The sequence below is a fragment of the Tarenaya hassleriana genome, unplaced genomic scaffold (assembly GCF_000463585.1).
Source record: "Tarenaya hassleriana unplaced genomic scaffold, ASM46358v1 Cleome1, whole genome shotgun sequence".
Classification (NCBI taxonomy): domain Eukaryota; kingdom Viridiplantae; phylum Streptophyta; class Magnoliopsida; order Brassicales; family Cleomaceae; genus Tarenaya; species Tarenaya hassleriana.
The window spans coordinates 11448873-11466900 of NW_010960187.1; the positions used below are offsets into that span (position 1 = coordinate 11448873).

The following is an 18028-nucleotide window of genomic DNA, read 5'->3' on the forward strand; positions in this document are numbered from 1 at the left end:
GTGTCATGGACTTGACATCGGAGGTCACGCGAGTGACAGGCGCAGGAGACGCGCGTAGTCGCATGTGATGCGATGGCCAACGTCACGCGAGTGACGGGCGTGTGTGAGACGCTTCTAGTCATATCGATATGACTAGGACCTTTGGCTAACCCTATGATGTGATGTCATATGGGTATGATTGTGTTTGACATATTTGTGACTGATGTAATGTGATTATATATGTATATCATTGTTGTTGTTGGTTGTGAATTATCGAATTAACACCGTTCTCGCTGAGAACGGGTTTACCGGGTTCAACCCGGGCTACTCACTAAGCAGTTGTGCTTAGCCCTCGTGGTTTTTATATTTTTCAGATCACGAGGATTATGCCTACTGCATTGGACGACGACGACCTGAGAGAGGCAGCATCATGTACGGGTTTTGTATTTTGGACTACGGGAATTGTATTCTCATATTTTGTACGATGTGCGTTTACTGTTCGGACATGTGTTGTTTTGCGATACTGATCGCGTGTATTTCCGCTGCGTATTATGGTTAAAAAGTTTTAAAATTCCCGTATTTTTATTTGATATTATTTAATTGGTTTTAGTCCATGTGGCGCATCCTGTTCACGGGAAGCGGGATACGGGTGTCACAGAAAGTAACTTCATGTATGAACGTTTTATCTTTCCTTCGTGTGTTTTGGACTGTGGAACAAGGTTCCATGTGAAGACGGATGTGTTTAATTACGTTCTTTGGACATGTGTTGTTTTTAAGCAACGTGTGGTGTGTTTATTCCGCTGCGTATCTTTATGAAAGTAACTTCATGTATGAACGTTTTATCTTTCCTTCGTGTGTTTTGGACTGTGGAACAAGGTTCCATGTGAAGACGGATGTGTTTAATTACGTTCTTTGGACATGTGTTGTTTTTAAGCAACGTGTGGTGTGTTTATTCCGCTGCGTATCTTTATGTAAGACGATTTTTAATTTTCCGTACTTTCGGTTTTATTATATTTTATTGATTTCGTCCATGTGGCATATCCTGTTCACGGGATACGGGATTCGGGTGTCACATCCTCCTTCTAATCGACCTCCTCCCTCGTCCAAACCGGGTATTCTGCCAAGGCCTAGACCTCAGTATACTGATAAATCCCAGAATCTGGTCAATATGGTGGGTTCGGATGTTGATACTTTAGTTCATTCTCAATCCACAAATGGTTCTACTCAGACCACCTTGGAACAAGTTCACGCTTTGTTTGAACATTTTCAGTCTCAGCTCAAAGGGTTAAGCAGCTAACTCTAATGTCTGGCCTTCACCCCTCAACCCATATAAGGTATTTTGCCTCCTTCTCACCTTATTTTGTCTTCACTATCTTCCCATCTGCCTACTACAAACATTTTCTGGATTTTGGATACTGGGGCTAGCACTCATATATGCTGTTATAAACGTTTATTTTCGGATCTTACTCATATTCCTTCTACTGAAATCAATTTGCCAAATAGTTCCACTATTTCTGTCAATCAGTCAGGCACGGTACCTATTTCTTCCAACTTAACTCTCCATTCTGTTTTATTTGTACCGTCATTTCATTTTAATCTCTTGAGTATCAGTGCTCTGACCAGAAATACCTCCTTTGTTGTCTCCTTTTCTCATGATTCTTATACTATCCAGGACCCTACTCGGGCCTTGATGATTGGGAAGGGTAGACAACGTAACAATCTCTATTATCTCGAGCTGCTGGGTTCTTCCTCTTCATCTTCTGCTCTCCCATCAGCTTTCTGCACTGCCCTTTCTACTTCGGCCTCTATTGATCTTTGGCACACACGCCTTGGTTATCCTTCCTACCTTCGAGTCCAAGCACTTGGTTCTTCTTCTCAGCTTCAGTTTTCTCAATCTACAGAGCTTCCTAGTCACTGCACCATCTGTCCACTCGCAAAACAGAGAAAGATTCCTTTCCCGGTTTCTGGAAAACTGACTCCAGAACCCTTTTCTCTGATTCACATCGACATATGGGGCCCTTTTCATGTTTGCTCTGTAGATGGTTTTCGTTACTTTCTTACTATAGTAGATGATTGTACCCGAGTTACTTGGATCTATCTATTAAAGAATAAAAGTGACGCTCGTCTTCGTTTTCCTGAGTTTCTCAAACATGTTTGTACTCAATATGGCAAAACTGTCAAATCCTTTCGATCTGATAATGCTAATGAGCTTTCCTTTCCGTCTCTTGTGTCTCAACTTGGCTTAATTCATTATCGTTCTTGCCCATATACTCCTCAACAAAACTCGGTTGTTGAGCAAAACACCAACACATACTAAATGTTGCTCGAGCTCTCTTATTTCAATCACACTTATCTTTAGCATATTGGACAGAATGTGTAATGACGGCGGTTTACCTGATCAATCACATTCCTACACCTATTATGCACAATAAGTCTCCTTTTGAAGCCTTGACAAACACCAAGCCCTCCTACTCTCATCTCAGATCATTTGGATGCATCTGTTATGCTTCTACCATTGAAAACTCTCGGCACAAATTCTCACCAAGAGCATCTCCTCATGTCTTTATTGATTATCTAGCTGGTATTAAGGATTATAAAATCTTAAACCTTGATACTAATGCTATCTCTGTTTCCCGAAATATAACCTTTCAAGAGTCCATTTTCCCATTCTCCAGTACACCTCTTCAAAGTCATCTCTAAACTTCTTTCCTGATACACCTTATTGGTTGTATCATTATGATTCTCCTATTCCGTCTGTTTCTTCAGATACATCATCTTTCCCCACTTCTTCTCCATCCTTTGTTCCTGTTTCTCCTATAGAACAAACAGATGATGTGGTTGTGTCTCCTTCTTTGTCTGTTCCTTTTGTTCCAGAATCTGGAAATATCCGTAAGTCACAGCGATTGAGTAAGGCCCTCAGCTATCTTGTTGATTTTCATTGTTACTACTTAACTCACAACACTCCACCCCCACATGTATCTTCTATTTGCTACCCCCTCTCCTCTTTTTTATCCGACAACAAATTATCTCCACCTCTGAAACATTTTTCCCTCTCCATTCTTTCCACTACCGAGCCCAGGACCTAAAACAGGCCTCAACATTAGGTGTGTAGCGATCTGCTATGCAACTTGAGTTGAATGCACTGACACAGACACAAACCTGGGACATTGTTTCTCTCCCAGCTGATAAACAACCCATTAGCTGCAAATGGGTGTATAAAGTCAAGTTTAATTCGGATGGGAGCATTGATAAGTATAAGGTGGGATCGGTTGCCAAAGGTTGCTCACAGCAGGAAGGAATCGACTACCTTGATACTTTTAGTCATGTTGCAAAAATGTCCACTGTAAGAATCATTCTCGCACTGACAGCTAGTTCTAACTGGTCTTTGCACCAAATGGACGTATCTAATGCCTTTTTAAACGGAGATCTATCTGAAGAGCTTTATATGAAGCTGCCACCAGGATATTCTGAGCTCAAGGGGGAGAAAGTGACAGAAAATTCTGTTTGTCGACTAAAGAAATCGATTTACGGTCTGAAACAGGCTTCTAGACAGTGGAACATTAAGCTTTCTCAAACCTTGATCACGGGAGGATTTTCTCAGTCACAGTCTGATAACTCCTTATTCTTTCGACACCATGGGACAGGTTTCGTGGTCGTTCTCGTTTATGTAGATGATCTCCTGATTGCTGGAAATGATGAAATCATGATTGATGATATTAAGAGGTTCCTTTGCTCACAGTTCCTTCTGAAAAATCTGGGTCCTCTTCGTTTCTTCCTTGGATTGGAAATTGCCAGATCTAGCAAGGGTATTCACATATGTCAACGAAAATATGCATTGGAGTTGCTTGAGGACTTTGGCATGTTAGCTTGCAAGCCAAGTGCATCTCCAATGGACACTAAAGCAAAACTGAAGTCTGATTCTGGAGAACCTATAGATAATCCGACAATGTACAGAAAATTGATTGGAAAGCTGATATATTTGTCGGTAACTCGTCCCGACATCTCCTTTACGGTTCAACAACTCAGCCAGTTTATGTCTGACCCTAGGACGGTTCATCTCCAGGCTGCTTTTTGATTATTAAGATATATCAAAACAGCTCCGGCTCAGGGTCTTTTGTATCGATCAGATTCTTCTATCCGATTGAGTTGGTATACAGATGCTGACTGGGCATCTTGTGCTGACACTCGACGTTCAATTACAGGTTTTTGCATGTTTCTCGGTGATTCATTGATTACTTGGAAGTCTAAGAAACAGAAGACGGTTTCGCGGAGTAGTGCCGAGTCTGAGTACAGGGCAATGGCACGAGCAACTTCTGAGCTTATTTGGATTTCTGGTTTGCTTCGCGAATTGAAACTATTTTTCCCAGAACCTGTTACTTTGTTCTGTGACAGTAACTCCAGTATTCACATTGCCAACAATCCGGTTTATCATGAGCGAACAAAACATATTGAAATTGACTGCCATTTTGTTCGCGAACACATCAAATCGGGATTCTTGAAGCCGATGCATGTCAATTCTCATAGCCAAATTGCAGATGCTCTAACCAAACCCTTGGCAGGTGAGCAGTTTCGTCTTTTATTGAGCAAGATGGAGACTTCAAACCTTCATTCCCCATCTTGAGGGGGAGTTTCAGCGAGGAATCATCATCATTTGCAGCATTGCTCTGTTATGATAATGGAACACTCTGTTTCATAAAGAGGTTTTGATCATTCCATAACGGATCGAGATTCTGATTTCATCCATACATATTTGTAAATATGATTAATTATTTACATTTGCTGACTAGGATAGACACAGTTTTTGTGTTTGCTAAATTTGTTAGTAGCTTGTTATTTCTGTTTTGGGTTGCTGTATATATACGAGTGTACATTGGAGGAATTGATTAATGAAGAAATTTCAGAAATTATTGTCTCTGTCATTCATATTATTCTCTGTTTCTTCCCATTCTCTGTTTCTTCCCAGTTGTTACAGCATGACACCGATGCGAACAGACATCACAACCAACCCAACTACACGTATTATACTAGCCGAATCAAAATTCAGACACACCGGGTCTCGATCTTACTCTTTCTTCTTCTCGTCCGCTGCTTCTTCTTCCTCTTGAACCTTCCATTTCGAAGTACTCGGATCCATTTTCGCCCAAATTCAAGATATCTCCCTCCACCCATCTGTCGTCGCAGCTCGAATTCTCAGACACCGCGACCTGTTTTCCCTTTTGACCCAGACTTTCCCGGAAAGCTCACTGTTTTCGCGGAGATAGCTGAGGGTGAACTCGTTTCCTGGTCTGGTGGATTTAGAAGAAATCCCATCAAGATGACGAGATCGGACGCTGAGAAAATCCATGCCCTTTGGGGGAGTCCCCCAGCCCAGTGGTTAATGACAACCCACAACGAGAGGTTGTGGGTTCGAAACCCAAGGTATGTTACTCCCCTTAGCCGGCCAGCTTTACAAGGCTGCTTTACCTGCCCCGTGTGGTTTGCTGGGTATTGCACGGGGCGGTGGGTTTTCTCAGGTCCGCGATACTGTTCAGATGCCGTTCTCGTCCGGCCCACGGACTGAGAGACGTTGCGGTGTCCGGTGTCCGACCCGAAGGGTTATAGGATAGGGGTTTACCATAGTAACAAAAAAAAAAATCCATGCCCTTTTCTGACATTTATAACCTACGGCGATAAATGGATGTTAATGTCTCCAAATATTCAATTATGCGTCTGAAAAAACCCCAGTTGTCTGATCCACCTAAAGCCCAAATTATAAAATAGACTTAAAGCCCAAATAATAAAACTATCTTAAAAGCCCAAATTAATAAAATATATTTAAAGCCCAAATTATAAAACTGTCAAAGCCCAAATATAAGTAATCATTAAAAAAAATATTGTTTTGCACCTCTCTATATTATTATTATTATTTTGATAAACACCTCTCTATATTATTGTAATTGCCGTACTTGTATAATATTGTTTTGCACCACCTCACCTCACTGCAGCAATACAAGAACCGATAAATAAGAACATGGAACGGACAAATCATCAACGTATAAAACAAACATAATTATGAATCTTCAAGCGTCATCCTTATATTCTATTCGTGCTGATTTATTTATTTACATTTGTTTCGACCGTATGATGTCATTTATTCATTTGATCCAACCAATGAACAAACATACCACCGTCAGAGTCACGGAATGGCTTTTTATATTAAAAATATTTACGGAAAAAAAAAAGAGAGAAATGTTCTCACGGATATTAGCATTTACCATCTTCGATTGTAGGAAAAAGTGTATTTAATACAAGAAATTGTTTTATTGGCTCTCGCAAGCAATTATTTTACACAAAAAAAAAGGAAAATGGGTCCATAACAATTATATAAAACAATGAGAAGGAAAATCCAAGTTATTAGCACAGTAACAAAGCTGAAAATACATTTATATAGAGATCTAGGAGCCCATCATTGCACAATTAAATCAGATACCATATACATACATACACATTACGGATTATGATTTCCCCTTTTTTTTTTAATTTTTCTGTGGGCTCCACTTCTTGCATGTGCCAACTGTACTTCCTAGAAATGGAACAAAAAAAGACAAAAATCAGACAGCACACGCGGGCGAAATGACACTTATACCCTCATCTTGTCCTTCCCGTCTCACTCTCTATTCATTTCATTCATTCTGGTTCATTCGTCTTCCAAAAAAAAAAGAAGGGGAGAAAGCATAATAAATATCCCTACCTTTCTCTCCACATTCCCTATTTGTTTCCTCGATATCCGCCGCCTCGATCTCCCAATTTTCTTCACTTTCTTAAATCTCTCGTTGAAAAATCTGGTCTCTTGAAGCTTTTTCATCAATGCCCCCGTAAAACCCTAGTGAAATTTCAGTGGAGCGACGACTGCTTGACCGGGTTTCCTTTACTTTCTCGCTGATTTCCCGAGAGTTTTCCAGGGAAAATGAAGAAACCCCATCTGGGTATTCTCTGTTTGTTCGTCTTTGTAGTGGATTTCGCTGATTTCGCCGTTTCGCAGTCTAGCCCCGATGCTTCCTCCATGCAAGCTCTCAAATCGAGTCTGAAGCTCACCTCCGATGTCGATTGGTCCGACCCGAACCCGTGCAGATGGACCTCTGTTCAATGCGATGACAGCAGTCGGGTCACGCGAATTCAGCTCAAGAGCAAAGGGATTCGTGGGACTCTTCCTCCCGATCTTAAGAATCTCACTGCCCTTACTGTGCTTGAGCTCTTCCAAAATCAGTTGTCGGGTCCGATTCCGGATCTTTCGGGTCTGTCGCAGTTGCAGAGGCTGAATCTTCACAACAACCAGTTCACTTCGGTCCCTAAGGATCTCTTCACAGGTATGACTTCGCTTCAGGGCGTGTATCTCGACAACAACCCGTTATCTTCGTCGGTAATTCCCGACAGTATCAAGGATGCGCCGTCCCTGCAAGAGCTTTCCCTTATCAATTGCAGCATTTCCGGGAAAATTCCAGATTTCCTAGGCGGCCAAACGCACATTAGCTTGGCGAGACTCCATTTATCTTTCAATTATCTCGAGGGCGAATTGCCGGCGAGTTTTGCAACCTCTTCGTTCCAGTCTCTCTGGCTGAATGGGCAACAAAGCACGGGGAAGCTAAACGGCTCGATCTCAGTTTTGCAGAACATGACGTCGTTAACTGAGGTTTGGTTGCACGGAAACAGTTTCTCCGGTCCGATTCCAGATCTCTCCGGTCTGCAAGTTCTAAGTATCTTCAGCGTAAGAGACAATGAACTCACCGGTATTGTCCCGCAGAGCCTCGTCAATTTGCCTTCTCTTAGTGTTGTGAATTTAACCAATAATATGTTCCAAGGACGAGCCCCGAGGTTTTCCAATGGAGTTCAAGTTGATATGGCCCCCAGGACCAATAGTTTCTGTTCGGATGATTCTACTGTTGCTTGTGATCCCCGAGTCGATATTTTGCTGTCTATAGTTGAGGCATTTGGCTATCCAGCGAGATTTGCATCGAATTGGAAAGGGAATGATCCGTGCAGTGGCTGGTCGGGGGTTACTTGTTCGGGAAGTAACATAACGGTAATCAATTTCGGGAGAGGGGGTCTCTCAGGAACAATAAGCCCGAATTTTGCCAAGCTTGTGTCTCTAGAAACCATCATTCTCGCTAATAACGCACTCACGGGTTCTATACCGGCTGAACTCACTACATTGCCTAAGCTTAGAACGCTCGATGTATCAAACAACAATCTTGATGGTGCATTACCGAAGTTTAGGCAAAATGTGGCTTTGCGGATTGAAGGGAACAGCAAAATCGGGAAGAGCCCGTCTGGCAGTTCTGGAGCTTCGCCCGATGACAAAGGCTCTGGAAACCGTGGCAATGGTTCTTCTTCTGGGGAGTCCACCACTGTCAAGATCATTGGTTCTGTAGTCGGAGTCATTGGTGCGTTCTGTCTGGTCGGATTGGGGGTATGCCTCTATGCCACGAAATGGAAACGGCCCGCCAGAGTTCAGAGCCCAGCCAATGTGGTGATTCATCCCCATCACTCAGGTGACCAAGCTGCCGTTAAGCTCACAATTGCAGCTTCCAGTCTTAACGGTGGCGGGAGTGAGAGCTGTTACAGTCATACGAGTAGTGGGCCGAGTGATATCCACATTGCGGAGGCCGGTAACATGGTTATATCCATCCATGTCCTGAGGAATGTGACGAACAACTTCAGCGAGGAGAACATTCTCGGAAAAGGTGGGTTTGGGACGGTATACAGAGGCGAACTTCATGACGGAACAAAGATAGCCGTGAAAAGGATGGAGTCATCGGTTGTGAGTGACAAGGGTCTGGCTGAGTTCAAGTCTGAGATCGCTGTCCTGACCAAAGTGCGTCACCGTCACCTGGTTGCGCTGCTCGGCTACTGTCTCGACGGGAATGAGAGGCTTCTCGTCTATGAGTACATGCCTCAGGGGACTCTCAGCCAGCATTTGTTCCATTGGGAGGAAGAAGGGCTGAAACCGCTCGAATGGACGAGAAGATTATCGATTGCCCTGGACGTGGCTCGTGGGGTTGAGTATTTGCACACTCTCGCTCACCAGAGCTTCATACATAGGGATCTCAAGCCTTCAAACATTCTTCTCGGGGACGATATGCGTGCCAAAGTTTCTGACTTTGGGTTAGTCCGTCTTGCCCCTGACGGGAAACATTCAATCGAGACCCGACTCGCTGGGACTTTCGGATATCTCGCCCCGGAATACGCAGGTTTGTTTATATGCTCTTCTTGATGAATGTAGTCTACTGCCTGAAGGTAAAAGCTTTTTGTGTAGTTTGGCAGCGAAAATTTTATCTGTTAATTTGGCAGTGACAGGAAGAGTAACGACGAAAGTAGACATATTTAGCTTCGGGGTGATACTGATGGAGCTGATAACCGGGAGAAAAGCCCTGGACGAGACGCAGCCAGAAGACAGCATGCATCTGGTCACGTGGTTCAGACGGATTCACAACGGCAAAGACCAAGACTCGTTCAATAAGGCGGTTGACCCGGCCATCGACCTCGACCAGGACACCCTCTCCAGCGTCGGCAAGGTCTCTGAGCTGGCTGGTCACTGCTGTGCCCGGGAGCCATACCAGCGTCCAGACATGGGCCACGTGGTGAACGTCCTGTCCTCGCTCGTGGAACAGTGGAAGCCCTCGGAACCTGACCCAGATGACATGTACGGCATAGACTACGACATGCCGTTGACTCAGGTGGTGAAGAAGTGGCAGGCCTTTGAAGGAATCACCAATGCGGAGGACTCGGCCTCTTCTTCTTCTGTTTACGGAAGCAACGACAATTCTCAGACCAGTATCCCTACCAGGCCTTCTGGTTTTGCCGATTCCTTCGCCTCCTTCGATGGACGGTGAGAAATCTAGAACAAGATTTGGAATGTTATATATAAATATCTATCTCTCTCTCTATATATATATATACGTATGATTATTTTCATGTTTCTTGCATGCTTTTTGCTGTAGTGTGGTTACTTTTTCTTGCTGTGTTGTGCAATGAAACCTTCTTGTGTAGCGATGGCAAGCTCCTCTGGTTTCTTCTGTTTTCTTATACCAGCATGTTCATGACGTTTATCTAACAAAAAAACGGCACACAGTTTGATGCACCGACATAAGCCTGACACGGTGGGTTTTTACGTGGGAAGCCCAATAAGGACTTCCTTTACAGAATCAGCCCATTTATAAGGTGGTCTCTTAGGTATATATGAATCCACGTTCCTTTTAGATTTAGTTTTTGAATTTTGAATGGTGATCGTTTTTATTCTGAGTATTTAGTTTTAGTTTTTGGTTTTTGATTTTTATTTTGAGTATTTGATTTTAGTTTTTGATTTTTGGTTTTTGGCTTTTGACTTTTGTAATATTTGTAAATTCAAAAAATGTAGTTTTTAGTTTTTAGTTGATTTTTTTTTACTGAAATAGTTTTTTTTGTATTTTTTAAAAAATCAAAATTTTTTATTTTTATTTTTTTTTTGTTTTTGGATTCCAAAAACTCTAAAAATTCATTCAGCTTAGGGGGATGTTTGAGAAGAGATGGTTTGAAATAATTATAAAGAATTAAAATCATGAACATGTAATACGTTTTCAATTTTGTTACGTTCTTTTTCTTGCACGATAAAATATTTTATTTCTTACATAAAAAAAGGAATATATGATACTCCTTACGTTTCAAAATAATTGTTATTTTAGGTTATTTCATATTTTTTTAAGAAAATAGAGAAAAAGTCATATATACCTTTATTTAATGATAAAAATAATGTTATCATTAATAATTTATTAAAATTTAATAAGGATAAAATGGTAAACTATTGTAAAAAATGTCTTGAAAATGTAGAATGACAAATATTTTGAAACATAGAAAACAATGAGTATGATGGATCGCATTGAAATCGACAAAACGTTAATAAACTAAAAAACAAAAGTAAAGCGAAATTGTCTTGGAAATTTCGGAGTAAATATAGGAAGTTTCAGCTCACCTTTTTCCCTCAACTTCACAATATAAATTAAAAGACAGCCTTTCACATCTCAAAGTCAAATTATGTCTACTCAGCCATATTATTGTAACATATATATATATATAATATTTTGTTTGATACACAAAATGCATGTGTAATTTAGGATGTCAAAATGGTTCATGAGTTAGTTTGCTGGTCGATCCATATTTTTTTTTATTTGGATTGAGAAATTTTGAACCCGAAAAAAAATGAGTCGAACAAGCTAATTTGCCACGAGTTCGACTCATGAAGAGTCAGTTCGGCGAACATACAAGCTGGCTCACTGGTTCGCAAACTCGAACGATGTGGTCTGAGTCTTGAATTTATCGATCTAAATAAGAACGAATTTAAAGATTGGACTAAAAATAAGTTGGTTCGGAACGAATTGGTCCGATCTGGTCCGAGTTAGTTGGTTTGACATCCGCAGTATAGTTTGTTTAACTCTGTTAATTGGTTGATAGTTATATAAAAGAAGATTCGAACATTTTCAAAATAAATGTTGTAAGATGAAAAAGAATGGTAAAATTACTGGCATAATCTTTTATACATTTCAAACATAAAAGGGTGACAGATAGTATTGAACAAAACTCTTTGGACTTTTCGGTGTTGCCTTTTTTTTATTTCTCCATAATCAAAGGTTAATTTTTTTCCCCTTTTCTATTCATAATTTACACATTATATTTAATCAATTTAAACATTCCTAATTGCATTTACTGTATCGCCTTGCCACTGTTATTTATTCACATTACAATGCTCCTCACTTCTCTTTTCTTCTTCAAGAACCCTAAACTTTTTCTTCTTCGTCTGGTTTTCGCTCAAGAAAGAGAAGATTTATCCATGGGATCAATCAAAGAAAGTCCATTTCTTCATACCCAGATGAATCTGGTTCGAGCCCTGGTGAGTTTTCAACCTCTCCAATTCATTCATCAAAGATTTGGTGTCTGCCCAGGAATCCCAACCATCTCATTTCTCCGTATAACCCAGATTTCAATACGATGCGTTCTAGTTTCTAGAGTTCATCTGAATCAGAAAATACCCCGTTTGTGATAATCTCTAATCGCTGTGAGAAGAAAAAAAAACCCCGAGTTTGTATTGATTTCGTTCCGTAGGATGGAGGGAAAACGGAGAAATGGATGGAGAAACTGCTGAGCACGGAGTTCTTCGGGGACTGTGGAGAACATCGGTGTCTTAGGAAGAACGTGTTTTGCATAGACTGTCGTGTCGGAACCTGCAGACATTGCGCCGATTCTCACCTTCTTCATCGCCGTCTTCAGATCTGCAAATACGTTTACCAATACGTTCTTCGTCTTCTCGACTTTCAACCTCACTTCGATTGCTCCCAAATTCAGGTAGAAGGTCCTTCCTTTTCTTTCGATTCTGTATATTTTGCTTATCAACAAAAAAAAATCTGATTTTTGAAAAGAAAAAAAAAAGGAATCTTGTGATTTGTTTGGCAGTATAGCGGTCGTCGAGCCGTTCGGACATTTGTGTTCAGTTTGTTGTTGTGATGACATACGCATTTGATCATACTATTGAATTCATAATATTAGAGAAAATGTTGTATAAATATTCGATTTTGTAAAATATACTAAATAAATACTTAAAACTTTTATATTTTTTTATAATTGATATCTCAAGAGTTGAAATATTTCAAATATATAACTCCAATATTAAAATGTTATAAATGGATATCAAAGTCCCAAAATGAATGACAATTAAAAACCCCGATTTTAATAGTGATGTATCAATTAGATTACAATTTTCTGGCATAAAAAATGAATTGAACTTAAATACTAGTATAAGATTTTCTCTAATATTAAATTAATATACTAATATAAGATCATTGTTATTGTGAAAATGGAAGGCATACAAAATAAACGGGGAAAAAGGCAATACATTTGAATCCGAGGCCACAAGCAAAAGATGCGAAGCCCTCGACCAAATCCAAGAACGGAGCTTCATGCGAGACATGTCGAAGATACATTCAAGACATTCCTAATCGATTCTGTTCCATCTCCTGCAAGGTTACATATTAGGGGTGGGCATTCGGTTCGGGTATTTCGGTTATTAACCGAACCGACCGATATATACCCGAACTGAACCGAACCGAATAAAATTAAATAACTGTTTGGTTATGATTTTTTAAAACCTGAAATAACCGAACCCGAACCGAACCGAACCGATTAAAAATTATTAACCGTTTGGTTATAAATTTTTATAAACCGAATTAACCGAACCCGAACCGAACCGAACCGTTTATATATCGTCATTTATATATATTTATATACATATATGAATGTTTATATTCTTGATTTGATCATTGTTTTATTATATTTTAAACGCATTTTATCATTGTTATTATTATTTTTAAAGTTTGTCTGATATAAACATTAGAAAAAAACGATCTTTATTTATTTAATAGTTTTATATCAAAATATAAATTTAGATATTATTATTTTATATGTTAAAATAATTATGATAATATTTTATATTATATTTTATTTGAATATTTTTAATTATAAATGAATTGATTTTTTAAATATTATAACCGAACCGAACCGAAATATTTATTTGGTTATAGTTTGGTTATAGTTTTAAATAGACAAAACCGAACCGAACCGAACTGAAACCGAACCGAACCGAACCGAATAAAATTAATTAACCGTTTGGTTATGAGTTTTAATAACCCGAAATAACCGAACCCGAAATAACCGTAACCGATTAATCCGTAACCGACCGTTCGCCCACCCCTATTACATATGCATTTCTAACATTTAACTTCGTCGTGGGAAATCTAATATTTTTTTTTTTTTTTTTGGTATGAGGAAATCTAATATTTTTATTATTGAGTCGCATAATTTTGAATTTTTTTTTTTTAAAAAAAAAATTGTTTTGCAGATGAGGAGGGGGCTTTCGATGAAACATGGGTATCAATTACCCGACAAGATCTTAGACTGTGCTAATGAGGAGAATGTACATAACATCCGAGACGAAAGGGAACCTTCCACTCCAAAAGGAAGTTTGGAGGAGAGACTTTCGTGTTCGCCGTCGTCGTCGTCCCTCACAGATGTTTCCGATGATTCACCGGAGAATCTGCTGTGTTCTTTTTCTTTCAGATCACTTGAGAGATTACGAAAAAGAAAATATATTTCCCGTCGGTCTCCTTTGTTTTGAACTTTCCATCCATTGGTTTTTGTTTTTCATTTAATATGCATTTAAAGCCATTTATATTTGTATTTTCCAAAAATAATTATTGTTTTACATTATTTCATATTTTTTTAAAAAGAGATAAAAAAGTCACATATACCATTATTTAATGATAAAAAATAATAATATCATTAATAATTTATTGAAATTTGATAGGAATAAAATTGGAAACTATTGTAAAAAAATATTTTGAAAATATAAAATGACAAATATTTTGAAACATGGAAAATAACTTAAAACTGCAAATATTTTGAAACGGATAGAGTAAGATGTTTAAAGAGTAATAAATATAGTTGATGTGCATCAGATTTTGTTCATTATAATGACATTTGTTCCGGTTTAAATTATTAATCGAGTTACGCAGCTTCTTGTGGGCTATAAAACTTTAACTCATAATAAGACCGATTTCATAGAAGCCCATTTTATGTAATGAATCTCGGACTGGTCAGACCCAGAAACATTTATTATAATTTTTTATATAAAAAACAAAAAGACAAATGCTGGAAACACTCCGTCATGTCATATTGTCATGTTCCCCTGAAAAAGATTTTGTATTGTTGAACAGAAAATGAAAAAAAAAAAAGTGGGAGTACTTTTGACATTATATTTAGTTCCAAATTGAACTGTTTGCACTTGTATAATATCACACGTGGTTTTGCACTTATTGGATGATACTTTATAACGCGATTTTTTTAATTATAATTCGTTCCGATCATTGTGCGTGTAATGTAACTGATTTAAATTGTACACCGTATAAAAGCAAAATTGTACGTTATACGACAAATGAACTTGGTTTTCTAAAAGCGAAAGGGGGGAAAATATTAGTCGCTAAAGTGGTTGTAATTTTGGTTGTAGGGTGTGGTTGGTATGCTGTCTATGCCAAAGGTATAAAATTTGAGGAACGGATCGATAAAAAAAAAAATTAAATGTAATAAATCTATCTTATAATTTGAAGTGGATAAATATAAAAAAAATATATTGGTCGGTATGAATTGGGGGTTTGCGTATGGTGTTATCTTCGTAACGCGATATGCTTTTTCTCACGCGTTATTCTTTTGCAGAAATTTAGGATTAGTAGCTTTCTTTTCTCCCGTATTTTTGAGATTTTAAAATTAATTTTTTTTTTAAAGAAAAACGAAAATGAGAGTGGATGCCTAAGCTGACGTGGCGTCATGTCGTGGAGAGGGGCATGCGGCAGACACGCGCATCTTATCTGGCTAGGTCGAACTCTCGGGCCTTGTCTGTTGCCCCAATTTTATTCTAAGATACGCATCCAATCCAAACACTAAATCCACACACACTATCCTAAGTTGGACCGATTCTCAGGTGTAGTCCATGTTATTCCTGAATGTGTAAAAAATAAATCAATTCAGTATGTCACTATAATATATATATATATATATATATATATATATATATATATATATATACATCTCTCACCGCCAATCCGCCAATTTAAAATATATGACGTTCTAAATTTTTTTTTACTAAATAGATATCGTTTTTTAGTGATTTTTAATAAAGTTTTTGATTTTATCTTTAATAAAAACTATTTAACTTCAATAGAATGTTAATATAAATATTGTTTAATAAGGGTTTATATGTTTTTTTTTTAAATTTTGACAAAATCTAAAACAACATTTATTTTGAAACAAACGGAGTGAGTAAAATTTTCATTAATGTAAACTTCATTCGTTTCTTCATGAACCAACTTATGATGCGTACGCATATATAAAAATGGTATGTGCCGACATATGGAAGACCTAATATATATATGTATATATATGCGTATATAAAGTCATTCTTCGATGAGGGTGAGAGATTTATTAAAGTATATATACGGCGTCGTGCCTTTGATATTCCCCTCGTTGTTCGTGTATTGTATAATATATGCCTTTAGGCTTTCCCGCTTTCACCTGGCTCAGTTAGTACTAACCCTAGAAATTGGAAAAATAAATAACATTTCCCAAAAAAAAGCAGAGAGAGAATGTCGATGTGGGAGGGGAACACGAGGATCATCACGATCGAGCCGGAGAAGCAAACACTTCTCGACAGCCACAAGGAGAAACACTTCACGGCCGGTGACGTCGTGCGTGACGTCATCATAGGAGTCTCCGACGGTCTGACGGTTCCCTTCGCCCTTGCCGCCGGTCTCTCCGGCGTCAACGCCTCCTCTTCCATCGTCCTCACCGCCGGCTTCGCCGAGGTCGCCGCCGGTGCCATCTCCATGGGTCTCGGCGGGGGATTTCTTTTGTTGTATATATATTTTACCCCTTTTTTATTTGTTATGTGAGTTGTTAATCACGTAGTTAATGTTATGTTTTTACGTAATCGAACCGGTTCTGTTCATTCAACTATGCGAGCTTAATTATTTGCAACTCAAAACCCGACATGCAATACATGCATATATATATATTCGTGTGTATTTACAGTATTCCGCGTGAAAACGTTTTTGCATGGAAATTTATTTTATTAGCCATAAGAAAAAATGAGTATAAATAAAGTTATTCATCATCTTGAAGCTGACTTTTTTTTTTACATAGAGATGACATCTTCTTTTATGCAAATATATTTTATAAGTAGATAGTTTTAATTAATATGCAAACTTATAATTTGTATTGCTAAAAAAAAAAGAAAAGAAACATCATAAATAACGTGAAACAAGTCTGGCCTTTTTTTTTTTATAGAGCGGAATCCAATTAATTAAATATTCATGAAATCAAAACCTTGATACCGGTTCGTGTTTAATACATAAATTGAAATTACGACCGTGAACCCGTATTATTATAATTGAGGTACTTGGCGGCCAAAAGCGAAGCGGAACACTATGCGAGGGAGCTGAAAAGAGAACAGGAAGAGATCCTCACCGTTCCTGATACAGGTTTGACCATTTGACTCGATCCTAGCCGTCGAACTATGCGAATTAATTATAACACAAATTAAAAAAATATTATTATTGCAGAAGCGGCCGAGGTGGCAGAGATTTTGGCTAATTACGGGATAGAGCCACATGAATATGCACCTATTGTCAACGCCCTCCGAATGAACCCTCGAGCCTGGCTTGATTTCATGATGAGGTTACTCCCTCGCCCTTGATTATATTCTCTCTTTGGTCTTTGATTATAAAAAGAAAATATAAATATTTCCTTCAAACAAATTGGACCACACATGCATGTGTATATATATATAATAATAATTAATATAACAAGAAAGTTTAATGAATTATAGAAAAGTCGAAGTGCAAAAGCTGAGCTCGTACTTTCCAGGTGTGAGCAAGATTCTATACGGTCCAAATTCACTTTACACGACATTGAATGAAAATTTTCATTTGTAACCATTTCATGCACGCCAACCCATTTATAAATTCAAGATTAAACGCATTATTAATCTATTTTCCCTCGTCGGTTATTCAACACTGTGACGTGCAGATTCGAACTGGGACTGGAGAAACCCGATCCACAAAGAGCGTTTCAGAGCGCGTTCACAATCGCAATCGCCTACGTGGTAGGCGGTGTCGTACCGCTGTTCCCGTACATGTTCGTGGCACGAGCCACGGAGGCAGTGGTCGCGTCGGTGGTCATAACGTTGGTGGCTCTGCTTGTCTTCGGCTACGGAAAGGGCCGTTTCACCGGCAGCCAACCCTTCAGAAGCGCATTTCAGACCGCCTTTATAGGTGCCATCGCCTCGGCCGCGGCCTTTGGTCTGGCCAAGGTCGTTCGGCATTAATGTCATATCACCACATGCATCTTTAATCTTCTGTACTCTTTCTAACATCGAATGAATAAAAAAGCTGGACATATTTCCTTGCTTGTTTCCTAATATTGGAATATATCATTCCTA

At 38.8% G+C, this 18028-nt stretch overlaps 3 protein-coding genes across 6 annotated transcripts; all 3 read left to right on the forward strand.

The window, feature by feature from the left end:
- Positions 1-6660: 6660 nt before the first annotated feature.
- On the forward strand, positions 6661-10006 carry LOC104823598 (receptor-like kinase TMK3). 2 transcript variants are annotated; one of them, XM_010555246.2, is made up of 2 exons: positions 6661-9206; positions 9313-10006. In XM_010555246.2, exons 1-2 carry the CDS (start codon positions 6926-6928, stop codon positions 9846-9848), a joined length of 2817 nt encoding a protein of 938 aa, XP_010553548.1. In that variant the 5' UTR covers positions 6661-6925; the 3' UTR covers positions 9849-10006. The 2 variants fall into 2 exon arrangements, with proteins under 2 accessions (XP_010553548.1, XP_010553540.1); XM_010555238.2 differs by having other exon boundaries at positions 6664-9206; positions 9307-10006.
- A 105-nt stretch (positions 10007-10111) lies between these two features.
- LOC104823611 lies at positions 10112-13072 on the forward strand. Of its 3 annotated transcripts, none has more exons than XM_010555266.1 (4): positions 10112-10188; positions 11802-11878; positions 12091-12330; positions 12846-13072. In XM_010555266.1, exons 2-4 carry the CDS (start codon positions 11819-11821, stop codon positions 12978-12980), a joined length of 435 nt encoding a protein of 144 aa, XP_010553568.1. In that variant the 5' UTR covers positions 10112-10188; positions 11802-11818; the 3' UTR covers positions 12981-13072. The 3 variants fall into 3 exon arrangements, with proteins under 3 accessions (XP_010553568.1, XP_010553577.1, XP_010553560.1); XM_010555275.1 differs by having other exon boundaries at positions 10135-10188; positions 11806-11878; XM_010555258.2 differs by lacking the exon at positions 10112-10188 and having other exon boundaries at positions 10933-11878.
- Positions 13073-16075: 3003 nt separating this feature from the next.
- Positions 16076-18022, forward strand: LOC104823632 (vacuolar iron transporter 1). Its single transcript, XM_010555288.1, has 4 exons — positions 16076-16429; positions 16984-17069; positions 17151-17265; positions 17617-18022. The coding sequence occupies exons 1-4, from the start codon at positions 16176-16178 to the stop codon at positions 17912-17914; spliced, it is 753 nt and encodes a 250-aa protein (XP_010553590.1). The 5' UTR covers positions 16076-16175; the 3' UTR covers positions 17915-18022.
- Positions 18023-18028: the final 6 nt, after the last annotated feature.

Coding starts and splice junctions, on each gene's coding strand:
- LOC104823632 (XM_010555288.1), top strand. CDS start 16,176: ATGTCGATGTGGGAGGGGAACACGAGGATCATCACGATCGAGCCGGAG. Junction 16,430..16,983: donor ATCTCCATGGGTCTCGGCGG/GGGATTTCTTTT, acceptor ATTATAATTGAG/GTACTTGGCGGCCAAAAGCG. Junction 17,266..17,616: donor TGGCTTGATTTCATGATGAG/GTTACTCCCTCG, acceptor TGTGACGTGCAG/ATTCGAACTGGGACTGGAGA.
- LOC104823611 (XM_010555258.2), top strand. CDS start 11,732: ATGCTCCTCACTTCTCTTTTCTTCTTCAAGAACCCTAAACTTTTTCTT. Junction 11,879..12,090: donor TGAATCTGGTTCGAGCCCTG/GTGAGTTTTCAA, acceptor TTCGTTCCGTAG/GATGGAGGGAAAACGGAGAA. Junction 12,331..12,845: donor TCGATTGCTCCCAAATTCAG/GTAGAAGGTCCT, acceptor TGAAAATGGAAG/GCATACAAAATAAACGGGGA.
- LOC104823598 (XM_010555238.2), top strand. CDS start 6,926: ATGAAGAAACCCCATCTGGGTATTCTCTGTTTGTTCGTCTTTGTAGTG. Junction 9,207..9,306: donor TCTCGCCCCGGAATACGCAG/GTTTGTTTATAT, acceptor TTAATTTGGCAG/TGACAGGAAGAGTAACGACG.